Source organism: Labeo rohita, chromosome 20 (assembly GCF_022985175.1).
Source record: "Labeo rohita strain BAU-BD-2019 chromosome 20, IGBB_LRoh.1.0, whole genome shotgun sequence".
NCBI lineage: Eukaryota > Metazoa > Chordata > Actinopteri > Cypriniformes > Cyprinidae > Labeo > Labeo rohita.
In genome coordinates, this window is record NC_066888.1 from 16,541,295 (window position 1) to 16,559,924 (window position 18,630).

General features: G+C 38.2%; 1 protein-coding gene across 10 annotated transcripts in view; it reads right to left on the minus strand.

Annotated features, from left to right (window-relative positions):
* Positions 1-160: 160 nt before the first annotated feature.
* Positions 161-18,630, minus strand: part of cracd (capping protein inhibiting regulator of actin dynamics) — a 33,180-nt gene continuing 14,710 nt past the window's right edge. For 2 of the 10 annotated variants that reach the window (XM_051138951.1, XM_051138956.1), the window contains exons 2-9: positions 9,380-9,551; positions 9,095-9,224; positions 6,776-6,937; positions 6,342-6,548; positions 3,850-6,178; positions 3,016-3,206; positions 2,144-2,303; positions 161-1,907 (exon numbers count right to left, since the gene is read on the minus strand). In XM_051138951.1, coding sequence (XP_050994908.1) covers positions 1,747-1,907; positions 2,144-2,303; positions 3,016-3,206; positions 3,850-6,178; positions 6,342-6,548; positions 6,776-6,937; positions 9,095-9,136 — 3,252 coding nt within the window. In that variant the 5' untranslated portion in view covers positions 9,137-9,224; positions 9,380-9,551 and the 3' untranslated portion in view covers positions 161-1,746. Of the gene's footprint in view, positions 1,908-2,130; positions 2,304-3,015; positions 3,207-3,849; positions 6,179-6,341; positions 6,549-6,775; positions 6,938-9,094; positions 9,225-9,379; positions 9,552-10,383; positions 10,479-12,217; positions 13,053-13,093; positions 13,249-14,149; positions 14,310-18,276; positions 18,391-18,630 lie in introns of those variants that run through there. The other 8 variants (XM_051138949.1, XM_051138948.1, XM_051138954.1 and 5 more) reach the window with 8 other exon arrangements.

Below are 18,630 nucleotides of genomic sequence, written 5' to 3' on the forward strand. Positions count from 1 at the left end.
CAAAAACCTTAATTTCTTTTCGACTGAAGAAGAAAGGCATGAACATCTTGGATGACATGGGAGTAATTTTTTTGGGAGGATATTTACTCTGGAAGTGAGCTAATCCTTTAACATTAACGTTCATGTTTGTGCAGGAAAACAGGAGTTTCAGTCCACCGAGTTCAAACAGCTTCCTTTAATGTTCTCTACATATTTCATAACATTTGCGTCACTTTTTCTGTAATGGGTTTTTCTAAAGTGAAACAAAAAAAGTGCAATTATCAACAAACTTTTTGTTTTATATCACATACAACACTGTTTACGCTACACTATTGCACACGACCAATGTAAAAACAAAGTGACGCGACTGCAGTTCAGGAGATCTCCAAAGGAATACAGTCTGCTTCGTTTCACCTCTATACATACATACATACCTACATACATTACATACATACAACATTACATTAGATAGTGGAGTCAGTGGCTCTGCTGAGAGATCAAGGCTTCCGTTTGATAACTTCCATCTTTTAGCAGACGCTTTTTATCCAGAGCAACTTCACCTACAAGGACAATCCCCCCTGGAGCGATCTGGGGTTAGCTGCCTTATTCAAGGACGTAGAGGTGATGTCCGTTAATAGTCCATTTGTTCACTCGCTAGAAATGCCCCCTTTTTTGTAAAGGGTATTTCCATTGGCTAGACCTCTTGTTCTTACTCCCCTCCACCCCGGGACGTTGCATTTGAAACACTGATCTCCCATCACTTAGCCGTGTTGCAGGTTTTGCTAATTAGCAGTAAAAGAGATGCTAGCACACGCTACGCCAGGATAGCATTGTTTATGTTACAGCAAGCAGGCGGATCCCAGGCAACCAATTCTACAGAAACAGGCGGGTATAGACACTGCAAGAAGTAGATTTTTCATCAATTGACAGCACGGCTCAAGTGCATATATAACTATGTTGTCATGGAAAAATTCATCGTTAGTTAATTACATGAGTAAACAGTGCTGACGTGTCATTATCGTGATGATATTTAGCAATAGTTAAAATGACAGTACTCACAGTTGTCACGGACACAGTGAAGATCTTTTTTACTTTGCCAAGATATCAAATTTAATAAGTTAGAAAATAAAAAAGTGACAATGTCTGTCCGTCGGCAAGGTCTAAGAGTGCCAACTCATTTGAGTGTGTACATGGAAAAAGAAAACCAGAAAAATTACAAAACCGTTTATCCGATTTACATGCTTGTGGGAGCGAGGAGTGAAATTTGTGAAGGTTTCATCAGCTGTGTTATTATTAGCCCTTGAATTGCTTCCCAGAATAGTCACCAAAGCAATAACATACTTTCTTGTTTTACTTGAAATGTTATATTTTTACTTAATGTGAACCACTCATATTGTTTTAGTAATATCTAGAATCAACAGCTTGACATGCATTGTGTATATACACAGTTAACCACTGGCAACTTTAAAGATATGAAGGGCTGCAACTTCTCTGAAGATTCTAGGGCTTGTTTGATTGGCTGTGACACAATGAGTAAATATATGTGTGATGCATGTTATTGCAATAATCTTGTATATTGAAAACCATAGGGACGGGCTGATGTAGTTGTTTATCCAATATTTTGTCACTATTATTCAGAAATGCCTGATTGCTTAAAAGTACAAACTTTTTGTTCAGAGTAAGAGGAGAGCTGGAGTGCAGTGATGGCTAAGTGATGTGGATGAAGGAGATGACTTATTTGCGTTTTCACTGGTCAGTAGTAATTGATCACTTGATGATCTGTGGGCAGTCACTCCAGGCTTTGGCCTTACGCTTTGCTAGAGCAAGCCAGGCAGGCTCGGTTGAAACCTGGGTAGTGTCACCAGGAGGGAAGCGCTTTGTCACATCTTTTGTTGCTGGCGGAGATGGTGTAGAGTCTGTAATTTCAACTGTCGAAAGAAAGAAAGAAAGAAAATCACTATGAAGACTTAGAGATTGCTCTTTTATGCTTTTGTTGTGGTTCAATATCTCGTTTTTAAAAGCGTCACATCATGATGGGAACCATGTCTGAATCCCACAAAGCCTACATAACAGTTAAGCATCAAGACCCAAAGTTACCAAAAGCAAGTATAACCTAGTATAAAGCTACTAAAAGGAAATTTAATCAAATACATTTTTTTTTTACCGGTGACTGAGCTGGGCAAGGTGTTGGCTTTCTTCAAGTTGTCGCGTCGTTCAAAACGGGCCAGGAGTGTGTCTGGTCTCTTGTTCTCATCTGCTGTTTGAGGCTTGGGAGGGCTGGAACTTCCATTGCCTTTATCGTCTGTGGGACTGACCATTCCAGGCTTTCAGAGACAAACAACACCATATTGTAGTTATATGGAGCAGAATTTTGACCTAAAAAATTTCCTAAAGGACGACCAGCATATCACCATAGAAATAGAAAACATTGATCAACAAAATGTTACTTGTCATGGCTGGTAAAATTTATGTGAACGAGAAGGTTGTCATTGTTTGTTGCATTATATTGGATTCCAGCTGGTTAAAACTCACTTTGATTACAATTTTACAAGTAGTACCAACAGTGTAGATGGTTAAAGGGATAGTTCACCCATTAATTACTCACATTCATGTCTATGAAAACCCGTAAGACTTTTGTTCATCTTCAGAACACAAATTATGATATTTTTGATGAAATCAGAGAGCTCTCTGACCCTGCATAGACAGCACTGTAACTGAAACATTCAAGGCCCAGAAATGTAGTAAGGACATTATTAAAATAGTCCATGTGACATCCGTGGTTCAACCTTAATTTTATGAAGCAACGAGAATAAATGTTAAATAAATTTATTTTTGTGTTTCTATTAGCGTTGTTGTCTAAGCAGGGTCAAGAAAGCTCTCAAATTTCATAAAAAATATCTTAATTTGTGTTCCGAAGATGAGGGAAGGTCTTACGGGTTCGAAAAAAACATGAAGGTGAGTAACTAATGACAGAATTTTTGGGTGAACTATCCCTTTAATGATAATATATTGTGTGGCTATATAACATATACATACACTTTCTCTGTCCCTTGTCTGTTTCTCAGTCAGCTTAGCTTCTCTCTGGCTCCTCTTGTCCTCTCGGTTTTGCTGCTGTTCTCTAAAGCCTTTCTGTTTTTGCAGTGCCAGAGTGATCCAAAGTGGTCCTGTCTCTTTCTCCTGTGTCCGTGAGCTGTCCAGAGAGTGCCTGGCCTGCAGAGAGGGTTTTTCTGTGAAGGAGAAGAAATGCAGAAGGTGTCAAATTGACAAGAAAGTTTAGAAACTATTTTAGGACATTCTACTCTACTGTCAGTGTTGCCAAGTCTGGTTTTCCTGTGGAATTGGGCCACTTTAACACTGTTGGCGCAGGTTATTTTTCATGTCTGTGGGTTGAAGCACCCCCAATAACATGATATTTAGCCCCTGGAATGCAAATTTTATCAGAGGAACCCCACCAAAAACAATGTGTATTTTACCCTGCGGAATACGATTTTTACCGGGGCATCCCTTAATGTGATTGGGCTAGTTTTGGACTAGTTTTGAGTAGCGGTTGGGTTTTGGTGTGAAAATCTGGCAAACTTGTCCAGTGTTGTACTCCCTAGAACAGGGGTGCCCAAACTTGGTCCTGGAAGGCCGGTCCTGAATCTAGCTTCAACTTGTCTGGACACATCTGTCGGGAAGTTTCTAGTTGGGGTTGGAGCTAAACTCTGCAGGACACCGGCCCTCCACGACCAAGTTTAGGCACCCCTGCTCTACATAAATAGTATGTAGAAAATAGAAATGCTTATAAGGTAGGATACGAATATTGTTAGTTTAAGTTTTGGGAAAATTGAGGTTTGAATCATAGCTTTACGGTGCTTGAGTATTTCGAACCTTTTTTAATGAGTTCTGTCCTGCGATCTGTTTTTTCTCTCCATGGGATGCTGATGGATGGAAAAAATGACTTCTTTTCTTTAAGCTCCTCCTCTCCTTGTCCATTTTTGTGGGATGGTACGGATGCTGCAACTTCTTCCTTATGATCACTGCTTTGCTCAGTATCTGCCTGTTCTGCTTGCACTGTCCTTTGTGAAATCATGTCCCCTGAAGTCCTTCTGCCAGGTTTCAGAAGAGGAGAGGGTGGAGGTGTGGCACCTTCAGATGGTTTGGGGGAGGTAGCTGGTTTTTGGTAAAGTGGAGGCTTGGGGACAAAGTTGTCGGCTTCGGTGCGTGCCAAAGGGAGAGTATTTCTGCTAAACTTACTTCGAGATTCTTTACTGGGTGCTGCAGTGGTTCGAAATCCGATAATCTCTTGAGAAACAGGGCTAGACTTTTCGGAAAGTGTAGAAGTGTCAGAGTCTTGGTCAATGGAGGTGAGGGGCACTGGGACGCCTTCAAAACTGTCTCCTGCACTGTACCTTTTCTTCCTCTTCTCTGCCGATTGTTCACTGTGGAAGCGAAGAGAGTAGTTGGTTCTTCTCAACTTGATTCCAAAAGGTGAGGGCCGTTCATCACCACTCTGATCCTTCTTATCCCCTTCATCCTTTGCATCAAAGTCTTCTGATTCTGCCTGACTTGAAGATCCGGCCTCGGATCTCTGCGACTTGGGAGATCCATGTGGCGGACTGGGAACAAGGAAGGAGGGGAGGTCTTTGGCAAACATGCATTCTTCAGCACTATCTGCGATGCGGACAACTTTGCTTCCTCTGCTCTGGATCTTGGTACCTAAAGAGGGCAACTCTGATTTTAGGACAGGGGGAGTTTCTGTAGAAGGTGATTCTATTTTCACACCATCTTTGTCTTCTTGCCCAAAACTTTCTGAGTTCCTGTTGGAATCAGCAAATTTCTTTCTGGCTGGTGTGATGGAAAACTTAGCACTGGCTGACATGGTTTTCCTGAGGTTGGTGTGAGAGAATGGCACTGTATTTAAATCCTCACTTATCGGTCTGCGACTCTGATCTGGGTATTCTGGGTATTTTCCGTCCTCAGCACCTTTGAAAATTTTGGATCGGATACTTGCCCATTCTGCCAGCACAGCAGCATTGGATTGGTCTGCAGATAAGGAAGACTCGTATAAGGATTTGGTTTTTCCAGATTTACAATCTGGCGAAGTCTTGCTCTTGGTTGGAGGAGTACCCATGGCCTTTTTGCCTTCTGAAATGCCAAGAAGGGACTTGCAGGCTGTGTCCTTGATCTGATCTAGATTGACTGCAGTTCCACAAAGTTGAGCTCCTGTCACAAGTATTGCAGTATGTGGGACATAAAGAGATGAAGACAGAGTTGGGGAATCTGTGCCTCCTGGTGAAGGAGCTTTGGCTCCCTCCCTGCTTTCAGCTGTTGTTTCACCCTGCTGGCCAGTTGATGGAGTAACAGGACTGAGGTTGACCTTCTGGAATAGTATCTGCTTCTCGCCCGAAGAGACTTTGAAAGTAAAAGGTCTCTGTCTCTCCTCCATCTCTCTCCATCTCAATTCTTCTGCTTTTCTTTTCCATTCCAGGTCAGTACCTCCAGCTTTCTCCTCTTGTTGTTGTTTCTTTCTTTCCTCCTCTTCCTCCAGTCTTTTCCTCTCAGCCTCCTCTTGTCGGATTCTTTCCTCCTCACGGATGCGTTCCTCTTCCTCTCTCTGCCGTTTCTCCTCTAACTCTTGAATCCTACGTTGTTCTGCCTCCTCCTCCTCTTTTCTCCTTCTCTCTTCCTCCTCCCTTTTTCTTTCCTCTTCAAGGCGAAGACGCTCTGCTTCAAGTTCCTGCTGCCTTCTCTCTTCCTCTGCTCTTCTTCTTTCCTCTTCCTCTTTTCTCAATCTTTCCTCCTCTTGCCTCTTTCGCTCTTCCTCAAGTTTTATTCTTCGCTCTTCCTCTTCTTTCCTTCTTTCTTCCTCTTCCCTTTCTTTCCTCGCCTCTTCCTCTCGTTGCTTCCTCTCCTCTTCCTCCTTTCGCAGCCTTTCCTCTTCCTCTCTGCGGCGCTTTTCTTCTTCTAGCCTTTGCTCCTCGATTCTCCTTCGTTGTTCTTCCATCTTCCTGAATTCCTCTTGTTCCCTTCTCTGAAGCTCAAGCCGTTCTAGCTCCTCCTCATGAAATCTTCGTCTCATCGATTTTTCTGTGGGTTCATAATCCTCTTTGCTTCTGTGGATAATGTTATAGTCCTCTCCTGACAAATCAAAGACTTCTTCGTCCTTTGGTGTTTCAGATTCCTCTTGCAATTCAGCGAGATCCTCTTCGTGAAACTCCTGAAATACATTAAAGTTACAGAAGTTATTACTTTAGACGCTGACTTTCTGTATGAACAGTAAGGGTAAGTAAACCCTAATTTTTCTGTGAGCTCTTTAACATAACTTCAAACGTAAAAACTATCCTAACAGACACTGTTCGCATTTAGAATAACTCCTTTACCTGTGTGAACCTTCGGTGTTTGCGTGACACCCTCTGGTTCTTCGGTTTGACAGACAGTTTATGTTTGGCAGCAGTGTTGTCCAACCGTGGGACAGACTGAGGGACAGCATCTAGATTGATGGACTCAATTGTGCCAAGGGGAGGTGGGCGCTTAGTGCGTGGGGATTTGACTGGAGTTCTGTGCTGGACCATGTCATGGCTGACAGCCTAATTGTAAAGCAAAAACACAAGTTTGTGACAATGGGAGATCAGGATTCCAAAGTGTATGTATGGGGAATCAATGTATTTATAGTTTGACAGTTTCACAGTTTCCTGCAGATTAACTAGAGCATGCCATTAGCAACAAGGTTACTGACAAAATGTATTTCTTGAATGCACTATAAGTTGCTTTCAATAAAAGTGATGATAATTATATAATAATTTGGAGGGCTTACTTTTTCCTTAGCTTCGGGTTCTGGTGGCTCATTCTCCACCTGAGCAAGAACCCTCAGTGGACTTCGTGGTACCTCTTCTTCATCTGAGCTACCTTCATCTCCCTCACTCTTTCTAAGTGAAGGAGGTCTCTGACCAAATTTAATATTATGTCCAATTTGCTTCTGTCAACAAAAGCATAGAGAGTAAAAAAAAAAATGTTTTGTTTCTTTCTTTGTTTTGCTGCCTGCCTTGAAGTTCTGAAGATACCAACATAGCAAAACAATATAAAATAAAATTTATAAATTCGGTGCAATGCTCGTATAAAATTGGTGTTGGTAAGGTTGGTAACACTTTAACATTTTAAGGACCAATTCTCACTAGTAACTAGTTGCTTATTAGCATGAATATTACTAGCATATTGGCTATTTATTAGTACTTATAAAGCACATACTAATGCTTTATTCTGCATGACAATATTCTACAACTCTTAATCCTACCCATACCTAAACTTTACTAACTGTTAAGAAGCAGCAAATTGGGTCCTTGTTCAGGGAAAACACTTAAAGGGAACCTTGAGTATTAAGACTTGTATGTCTTAATATAATGTAACTCATGTCTCTTACTGAAATATGTAGTGGAACGTTTTAAAAAATCTACATAATTTATACATATTTTGGACTATGGGGGGCGCCATTATTTCGATGACATGAAATGGTTGCATTCGGTGAGCTACTGGCACTACCTGTTGTACTTTTTACCACAACGCAACTTAGAATAACTCGGAAAATAAAATACTGATACGATGACCACAGCTATTGAAAGAGCTTATAGGTGGTTATGGATATAAGCGCAGGCTTAAAGGAGAACTCCACTTCCAGAACAACAATTTACAAATAATTTACTCACCCCCTTGTCATTCAAGATGTTCATGTCTTTCTGTCTTCAGTCATAAAGAAATTATGGTTTTTGAGGAAAGCATTTCTGGATTTTTCTCCATGTAATGGACTTCATTGACGCCCTGATTTTGAACTTTCAAAATGTAGTTTAAATGCAGCTTCAAAGGGCTCTAAACGATCCCAGCCGAGGAAAAGGGTCTTATCTAGCGAAACGATCTGCCTTTTTTTTTTTTTGCGAAAAAAAAAATAATAAATTGTATACTTTTTAAGCACTTCAGAATTCAGAATTATCCGACATAGTTGTACCTTTTTGTTTGTAAACAGCGTTTGACCTTCTTGCACCCCTTAGTCTTTGTGCGTTCACTTTGTAAACGCTGGGTCTGTAGTTCCTCTTACGTTCCGTGTGACCTTTCGGCGTGATTCTGTAGTAAATAGCATTGTGGACGCGCATCCCAAAGCTAGTGCTACACAAGCTTTTGTGCTTAAAAAGTATAAACATTTTTATTTGATCGTTTTGCTAGATAAGACCCTTCCTCCTTGGTTTAGAGCCCTTTGAAGCTGCATTTAAACCACATTTTGGAAGTTCAAAATCGGGCACCAATGAAGTCCATTATATGGAGAAAAATCCTGAAATGTTTTCCTCCAAAACCATAATTTCTTTACGACTGAAGACTGAAAGACTTGAACATCTTGAATGATAAGGGGGTGAGTACATTATTTGTAAATTGTTGTTCTGGAAGTGGGCTTCTTCTTTAAACCAAATGTCGTATCATCGATTTTCCCCATAAGGAGTCTAAACACCCCTGGATATCAGTGGCTGCGGCATCATAACAAGTGTGTTTACATCTTGCCAGGATGGCATCTAGTGTTTCTTGTCTCTGCTGTTTGTAAGCTCTTTCAATAGCTGTGGTCTACTAAAAGCTTCAAAGGCATCAGGGCTGAAGTGGAGAGAACCGACGTGGGTCTTTAAGAAGTTTTTTTGTCAGAGGGATCTTCTCATTCTTTTCTCCACTTCTTATCGCTAGGAAAGCAGTGAAGTCTTGCATCGTTTCTCTTGTTTCCCTTTGACTGAAAATTGCTACCAAAAGCTGCACAATGTAGCACTGTCTCACAGTATTTTATTGTCCGAGTTGTGTTGCGGTAAAAATAACAACAGGTAGCCCAGTAGCTCACTGAGTGCAACCCTTTTGTGTCATCAAAATTATGCCACCCCCTATAGTCCGAAATATGTATGAAACAATAACGTAAATCTTTAATGGGTTTTCTACTACATATTTTAGTAAGTTCACGTTATATTAAGCCATTCAAGTCTTAATACTCACGGTTCCCTTTAATAGTGAATATGTGTTCCCTGTTCTGAAGTATTATCGTAAAGTTTGGTGCAAGACTTAATTTTGCACATATGAACATTTTTACTTATGCTGTTTGTGTGAGAAATCTCACCTGAATGTTCCTAACTTTGTCTGAAACGTTCTCCTGAGACATTGTCTGTCCTGGATATGTCTTCTCTGAGTCCTCTGGGATAAATACACTCTCGTGTGAAAAAGCTCGGGACCCTAGGGTGTTTAACTCCCTGTGAACACGATATGAGCACACTGTTTAATTACAGCATTTCTATGAATATTTTCAGTACACAATTCAGCAAATAAACTCAGCACAAAATAAAAGCAATACATTTAGCATAAATTAAAAATGGCAGACCAAGCTAAAATTGTTATAAAGTTTTACCTTAGATGCTGATCATTCTCCTCATTAACTGAGACCACCCCATTGCAAACATCGTCAGTGGAATGGCTAGGTTTAAGTTCAGATCCCTCAAACCCACGTTCTGCTTCCCTTCTTTTCTTCTTCCCAAATAGTCGCCGGAATGGCTGGAATTTGCCCTGCCGTCGCCGCTCTGCTATAAAGTCGGGTCGGTGGGGGAAAAGAAAGGTGACAAATAGTCAATAAGTAGCAATAACCATACAGTATGTACAAAAATGTGAACATTTTTAATTGATGTCCATGAAATGGAGGACCAGATCAGAGGCTATGGCGTCAGGTTTTATTGGGGTAAAGCCTTTGTCTTGAGAGAGGATTTTATAATTATGGTGACCAGATGTCCTGTTTAAACATCCAATAATGTCAAGGTGCTACAAAGCTCTATGATCTTGAAAAGGCATCAAGGTAAAAGAGAAAGCCAACAATTAGAAGCCATTTGCTACAAAGTCAGTGTTATAAAGATTTTATCAGTAACATTTATCACTGTCACTGTAATCCACATCAGCAATCATAGATGAGACGCAATAGAGCCAGCAACTGCAAAACTTTTAAAAGCACCTAAACAGACAACATGAATACATGAATAAACAACTGAGCATCTTGAATACTGTTCAGATTTTTCAGGGGTGAAATCACAGGGGGGTGTTGTAGGTTCCTCACAATCTACTTAAACATCTCAGCCTGCTCACTGGAGGCTTTGATAGGAAATATTCTTTTTAAAACTACTTGGATAGATATGTATTGTAAGGTGCCATACAAATAATTTAAAGTATACTGGGTTTAGGATTTACCTAATGCTAAATAAGCTACTTTCTTTCCCATCCGTTACTTATGAAAAACATTGAGGAGCACTGATCTGAGCTTCATTACCAACAATTAAACACCAAAGTTTAAACAACTATTTCCTAACCTAAAAAAAACAACCCAAAACAATTATAAAGAAAACATTTATAGAATAACTCTCAACCTACCAGCTGAAGTTGAAATCTGTGAGTGCAAAGTGTCTCTGGCATGACTGAACCATTTAACGGCATTAAACCAATGATAAGGCAAGGGACCTTTGGGTTGTAAAGAGTGTCTAAGTCTCCACTTCCTGACAATAGAAAGTGATTAAGAACCATAAACATTCTGGAGATAAGAGCAGCTCAGAAAGCACTGTTCACGAATGATATTACATATAAAACATGCCAGATCAAATAATAGCTACAGTTGAAGTAAAAAGTTTACATACACCTTGCAGAATCTGCAGAATGTTAATTATTTTATCCACAAGAGAAAATAATAGTTGAATTTATAAAAAGACTTAAAAAAGTTTACATACACTTGGTTCTTAATACTGTGAATGATGTTACCTGAATGATTTACAGCTGTTTTTTTTATTTAGTGATAATTGTTCATGAGTCCCTTGTTTGTCCTGAACAGTTAAACTGCCCGCTGTCTCAGAAATTCTTTGGTTTTTCAGTGTTTTTGTGAATTTAAGTCCTTTCCGACAATGACTATATGATTTTGAGATCCATCTTTTCACACTAAGGACAACTGAGGGACTCATATACAACTATTACAGAAGGTTCAAACGCTCACTGATTCTCCAGAAGGAAAAAAAATTATTAAGAGCCGGGGTTGAAAACTGTTTGAATTTGAAGATTAAGGTAAATTTAACTTATTTTGTCTTCTGTGGAACATGTATCTTCTGTATCTGAATTACGTATATTTTGTAGCTTCTGAAGGGCAGTATGTACTAAATGAAAAAAATATTATATTTAGGCAAAATATAAAGAAAAAACATTTAATTTTTTTGAAGGAAGTCTCACCAAGGCTGTATTTATTTGATAAAGGATACATTAAAACAGCAATACTGTGATATATTATTGCAATTTAAAATAACTATTTCCTGTTTAAAATGTAATTTATTACATTTGTTACATAGAAATCATTCTCATATGCTAATTTGGTTCAATTATGCTGCTTCCCAGATAGCACACCTACTTCTGCAAGATGTCTGTTAAAGATCACTTGATCTGGAAAGCATCTGCTGTGTACAAACAAACGTCTGACAGACGTCTGTAAAATGTCAGTTTTTCATCCATTATAAATCATTAACATCTTAAAGACATCTAATAGACGTCTATTTGACATCTGATGGGAAACATCCTATAGACGTATTGCAGATGAGCAAAACACTCTAAAAAAAATATGTCTTCAAGATGTAAATGCAGATGTCAAATAGATGTCTCCATGATGTATGTGTGGTGTCAGGGTTAAGATTTTTTTTTTTAGAATACTCTGATGAAGGGAAAGTTCAGTATTTATGTAAAAATAGAAATCTTATCTAATCTTATCTATATGTTTTACTGTCACTTATTATAACTTCACATAATTAGAGATTTTGACTTCTTCTTTTTGATAATCAGCCACCTTAATTATTCAATTTCCTTCTGTTCTCTATGTGTATGTGTGAAGTTTGTCTATTACAGCCTGCAGGTCTCTTCTTGGTCCATAAGCACACCATAAGCACTCCACCAACTAAAATATCTCCAGACAGTATTTTCTGTTTTTATGTACGTTTGTGTGAATTTCTAAGGCTCACGAATGCATGTTTGACTGACTCTCTGTGTTGTAGGAGCTCCAAGTGAAACGGCTGGGGTGACAGGGCCACTCTACACCACAGAGTAGATAAATTCAGCCAGAGATCGGCGTGGATCTGTTACAGGCTAAAAGTGGAAAGTAGTGTGGAGTTACACAGTAAGTGTGTTCCTGCTCAAAACACACTGGCACAATAACAAAGAAAGTAAAGACGTGTAGTACCTGCCGTCGGTGACCACTTTTGTTGTTTTGAATTCCTGAAGCTATTACCGTTCCAGAGTTTACTGCTTTATGAGCGTCTATGACTGGATGATTTTATGATTTCTCCTATTTTGTCTCATCATTTCCCTGTCAAAGCTTCGTTAAAGTCACAATCTGTTCCCAGCTGCTACTACTCCATTTCTCTGGCCCACAATGCAGTGCTGCAGGCGTCCTCAATCACTCAGGCATATGATGTGAGTGGACACCACTCAGCCAGAGAAACAGCCCTCGATGTGTCTCCCTTGTACTCCTCCATACTACAACCACTATACGCTCAAACACGGCCCTCCTGTTTGTATGAGTGTCAGTACTGCTAAATACATTCACTCAGACCTGACTGTTCCTCTCACTTCTTCACAAAAGCTAAAACACACGTCCGTCCTACTTGACAACATAAGAGTACTCAACCTCGCTCCTCCCACTCGTCATATAATGTTTTTCACCAGCACAGCAAAACCAGTAACTTGTTTTTTTGTTGCACCACGTGTAATGCCCACCTGAACCTGACTCCAAATTTCAGCAGTAGGGCATGATTAATTAATATATTTATCATAAGTAACAACATAATTAGCAGTGTTCCTTTTGTCAGCAGCCTAACGTTGAAATATATCTGTAACAACATAAAGAAACAAGCTCAAACTAAAGCATGCCACACTTCAGACAAACTGAGAAAGAATGAAATTAGTCACACGTGAGACTTATTGTTAATAAGTTAAATGTGGTTGTAAAGGTTAAGGGCACAAGGTTCACTCGAAAGGTGTGTAAACCCTGGACAGCAACGTGATTAGGTCATATTTAAAGGAATAATTCACACAGAAATTAAAAAAATTTACTCACGCTCATGTTGTTTCAAATCTGTAGGATTTCATTGTTCCCAGGTACAAAAAGGAGAAATTTTAGAGAATGTGTTGGTTGCTCTGCTTCATGCATTACAACGAATAAAGACTGGTGACACAAAAAACAGTGTGAAAACACCATAAAAGTGGTTCATGTGACTTGATTTTAAAGACTTCTGAAGCCAACAGATCAAAGTTTAAGATAAAGAAATCTGGCATGTAACTCTCATTGCATGAATTAGCTGAGGTCTAGCTCAAAGTTTGAAATAGGGCTGTCACTAATGATTATTTTGGTAATCGATTAATCTGACGATTAGTCAGATAGTTATAGTTTTTTTGTAGCAATAAAAATAGACCTAAGTGAACAATAGCCTTTAAAATGAGTTAAAATACACATATGATAGCAATGAGGCAATAGTAATTAGTTTAAATACAGTATCAAAATAATTCAAGATGTTAATTAATAATTAAAGCACATATATTAACCTTGCATCTCATATATTTATTAAATTAAATCGTAGCATTTGTTTATTCTTAATAGCATTATGCTTTATTATGATTTTTTAAAAAGGTTTAACGTGGAATGCGGTATTTTGCCGACTACTGGACACCACTGATCTAACAGAACTCGGACGAAGAATCGTTCCAGCCCTAGTTTGAAGAACCACTTTTGTGTTGGATTTGCGTCCTTTTTTAAGGCTTGAAATCTCCCATCCTCCCAACCTCATTCACTGTAATTGCATGGAAAACAACTTCAAAGAAAATCTATAAAAATTTCTCCTTGTGTTCCACAGAAAAAAGTCTGTATAGGTTTTATTATACATGTGGGTGAGTAACTATTGACAGAATTGTAAGTTTTGAGTTAACTCTTCCTTTAAAGACACAGGCAGACACAGCACACAATTCTTGACGTTTTTGTGACTCTTATTGAAACACCACACAGTTCTTAAAGAGACAGTGCTGATATAAAGAGAGAAATTGTACTTCTTTAGCTGTTTGGTCACTGTCACTTTAAGAGCAGGCCGTTTGCAAAGATCCTCACTCTGTTTTTGTTTACCTGGGCCTTCAGATACTGTTACCTCTACCCGCGCGTCAAGCTTAGCCTCCTTACTGTCCGTCGCCATGGTTACGACGGGCTTTGTCTGCAGCAAGGGTAGGGGGGGGATAAGCGTGAACACTGAGTTATTTTCTTCACTGATGTGTTTGTGTGTGCAAGTCTGAAAAGAAAATGGCTTACAGAGATCACGACATGACAATACACTTGTATTATTTTTCCTTTTATTCCACTTGGGCTCTCAAACGCTATTTCATGAAACCATTCTTTTCAAATACTTGATTTTAGCTTTTATTAACATCATAGTCTGTATGTGCTTGTACATAGTCTGCTTTTAGTCCTTATTTTTTTACATCACTTGGTTGTGAATAACAGGACTGTTTATTCTCTGTGGGAATTTGCTAAGAATTGAAGATTGCAGTATCTTGACGGGACTGTAAATTTTACTTAGCTGAGTCTGAGTCTGGATATACACGCCGTTATAATGCTTTTTAGTTATAATTAAATAATGTACTGCTGACAATATCAATAGAAAATGCACACAAACATCTTTTGTTTGCTGTATAGCTGATTGTTCTTATGTAGCTGTATTATATAATGTCATATCTCTCTGCAATTTCTACAAGATATATTATAACTATTGCTACTTAAATATGAAATATTCAGTGTAATAAATGGGCTAATATTCAATCATTTGGTCATCAATAAACCTCTTTGGGATGACATAAGATCCTGACAACCTTTTTGGGATTTGTTTTTTGTGATGATGATGAGCTGACTGTATGTTATTCACATATATGACCCTGGACCACAAAACTAGTCATAAGTAGCACATATTTGTAGCAATAGCCAACAATACATTGTATGGATCAAAATGATCGATATCTCTTTTCTGCCAAAAATCATTAGGATATTAAATAAACATCATGTTCCATGAAGATTCTTTGTGAATTTCCTACCGTAAATGTATCAAAACAAATATGCATTACTAACAACTTAATTTGGACAAATTTACAGGTTAATTTGAACTTTTTTTTTTGTTTTGTTTTTTTGCACCCTCAGATTCTAGATTTCAACATACAGGGATTTTTTTTGTTTGTTTGTTTGTTTTTTGTTTTTTTACACTAGATTGTGGGGCAGCCAGCATTGTTATTGTTTACTAAATGTAAAACAAACTGTATGTAAAATATAAATATTAGATGAAAAAATGTAAAAAAAATTTGAAATGCTAGCAATTTACTGAAATAATTTTTAAATGGAGAACTAAAATTGCTAAACTAAACTAAAAAGTACTACTGAAATATATATATATATATATATATATATATATATGCAACAGATCTTTCTGGTCCTCGCATCTGATTGGCCAAATCCAACATCATTTTATACATTTTTTTTGTGTGTGTTTTTTTTTTTTTTTTTTGTATTTGTTTAGACTTCAAATATGCAGTTTGTTACTAAAGATAACATCTATTTGAACATTTAATCAGATGATTTTGGAGATGTGAGCTTCAAATCTAACGGACAGTCTTTGCTCTCATTAATCTATTATTTGTTTCAAAGCAAATAGTTTTGGCCGAGGACTGAGTAGTTTGCACAAAAGAGGGTTTTTAAAGACACTGTATTGTTGTTTCTTATGTATTTACACACTTGTGCCGTTGAACTGTTGCATAAACGCAATATCTTGCAGGTCAAGTGCCATAGGTAATCACAGCATGCTGATATACAGCCATATTGCACTGCTACGAGTGTGATATTGCGTTTATACAACAGTTCGACAGCGACACGAGTATGATATTGTTCATATATATATATATATATATATATATATATATATATATATATATATATATATATATATACATGCATGTAAAAGTGGCACACCTGTTTATTTTAATTTTTTTTGGTGACATGCATATACGTGCTAGTTGAAGAACAAGCTTCTTATTGTGCTTGTGTGTATGTGTTTTTCTTTTATAACTGCAACGTATTATGTCTGTGAAGAGCATCACAGTTGTTTGTAGTGTGCACTCTACCTCCATATAGGTACAGTAGAATGCATTAACACATTATCATATTGGTCAGCAATCTATAGTAATGGCTATTTAAGAAGCACTTTTTCTAATGGAACCAGCATATAAGTTACAGAGCAAGATACAGCACATTAGAAATAGCAAAAATGTGTACTGTTTTGTCAACAGATTACCACAGATTCAGTTCAATTTGACTGGTCAGTCATAATAAAGCATGTTTTTCCCCAAAAAACATTTATTGTTTCATATTGCTGCTGGGATTCTTGGAAGCATTCATTCAGAATGCCAGAACAGAAAATGCCAAGATTTAAAATGTCGTTGGGTTCTAAAACACATCGCCTCAAAACCTGCATTCCTTTTGGCAGACAAAAACCTTTTGGCAGCACAGTGTTGCACTAACTGTTAAACACAGCAAACTGTAAATGATTACAGTCTTACATCATTCTTATGTACAAGTGCATTGTTTCTCTTTGTATAAGAAGACTGTCCTCTAATGGCTCACAGGGGCATCCTGAATGTCTCTCTGTCTGAACAGGCTCAGCTGTGACAAAAAAGCTTCATTTAAACAGATCAATGTGTGTGTGTATCTGTTTTTGATTCTGGTCCAGATGTGTTTGTGCACATCTGCGACACAAGTGTACACGTGGTCAAAACTGTGCATATTTGTCATGTTCTAGCTCATGGGCATACATTATAGAAGCTCCAGACAAAATGACAATGGCAGAAGCGCAAGTCACAGCCACATGCACTGCAGCAGGACAGTGAAAATACCTCAGACAAACAAAAAAGGCAGCAGCAGAGCTACAGTAGTTTAGCTGCTAAGCTAGCATTAGCCACTACAGTGCTAATTTAATCTCCTGTTGACGTTTAATGGTACAGGCTGACCTCACTACTAGGCTATATCACCAACTATCATTACAATAATTTCTAGCTCAGACCTGTCTCTGTCTGACCAAACCAGCAGGCAATAAAATGAGCTGTAAGTGGATTCCTGGAATGCCTCCGACTCTTCGTCACCAATGGTGCCCTGTAACTCCTGAACCTAAAAGATATGACTCCTTATTATAAGTCATAATAGAGGGGCCATAATGACCCTCATAAAACGATTGAAAAGCCAAGATGACACACCCAACAAGTGTTCTTAAATACTGCAAATAACATTTATTAAAGATAAGGGGACGCTAGTGATCGCTGCAGTGGCTAATAGCTAAAAGTTGGGACTAAGGCCACATACAATACAGGTCAAACATTTGGGGTCAATAAGACAAACTGTCTTGTGAAGGAGCGTTGACTGAATGGCAGACTTTCTAGATGCTATCTTAGAAGGATTAGCATTGATCAAGCAATCTTAATTTCACAAAAGAAGCATACATTGTGAACTTAAAATAATTTGTTACCTGGCTGCCTTAAAGTTTTGACTTTAGTCAGCTCAAAAACTTGAAATGTTAAGTTGTACTAAGTGACAACTTAGATATTTGAGTTGATTCAACTTAGAATTTTAAGGCAGCTAGGTAACAATCCCAGGTTTTAAGTATAACAAACCAAATGTTTAGTTTAGACAACTCCAGATATCTAAGTTGTCTTTAGTACAACTTAACATTTCAAGTTAACTAAACTTATTTGAGTTGAATGAACTTAAAAATTTAAGGCAGCATGGTAACAAATTATTTTAAGTTGACTCAACAAATTGTGTTTTTTACAGTGAGCATTTGAAGCAGATTATACAGTATGAATGTTTGTAATGTGGCCTAGAGGCACAGGAATCACAATTTTACAATTGCTTATGGCCATTCTTTGGCATAATGTTGCCTTCTGTAGCTAATAGAAAACAACTTGTGTGGTTATTTCTATGCCAATAGCAACATTTAGGGTTATAAGCAAATAACATGTAATGCATTAACTATAAAGTGTGAATGTTATTTTTATGCACAAAGGGCCATATATTATTACAATAGCAAGCTAGCTTTACTCATACAATGGGACGGCTTGAAGGAACAGCTAGAAATCACTGAAGCAAAATGGGATGGCTGACTGCACAGCGTATAGCAAAGCTTGTCTAGCTGCCTGTGCTTACCGAGCACAAAAGCACACTTTTACCTAGTTCAGCCGCGCAGCTGGAAAGAGCTGCACACCACTGAAGGAAAACCTTAGGGAACATGGATTCAACCCTCTGCACCTTGATTTACAAAGCTCTGTTGCTGCTCCTTGGTGCTTTAGGGAAAAATATAACACAACCATTGAATCACAGCTTACAGAGCTCTATTAAAAGTAGCAATAACAGCATGCCATATCTTAAAAGGCTTTATTGGAGTATGAAGGCTACTAAATCTAATTATGTTGGTTTTGGATGAATGACGGTTATGGAGATCGGATGAACACAGATCTTTCATCAATAGCCCATAAGACCTCATTGGATGTCAGGGTTGCCTTTAAAAGCATGATGAACCAGGC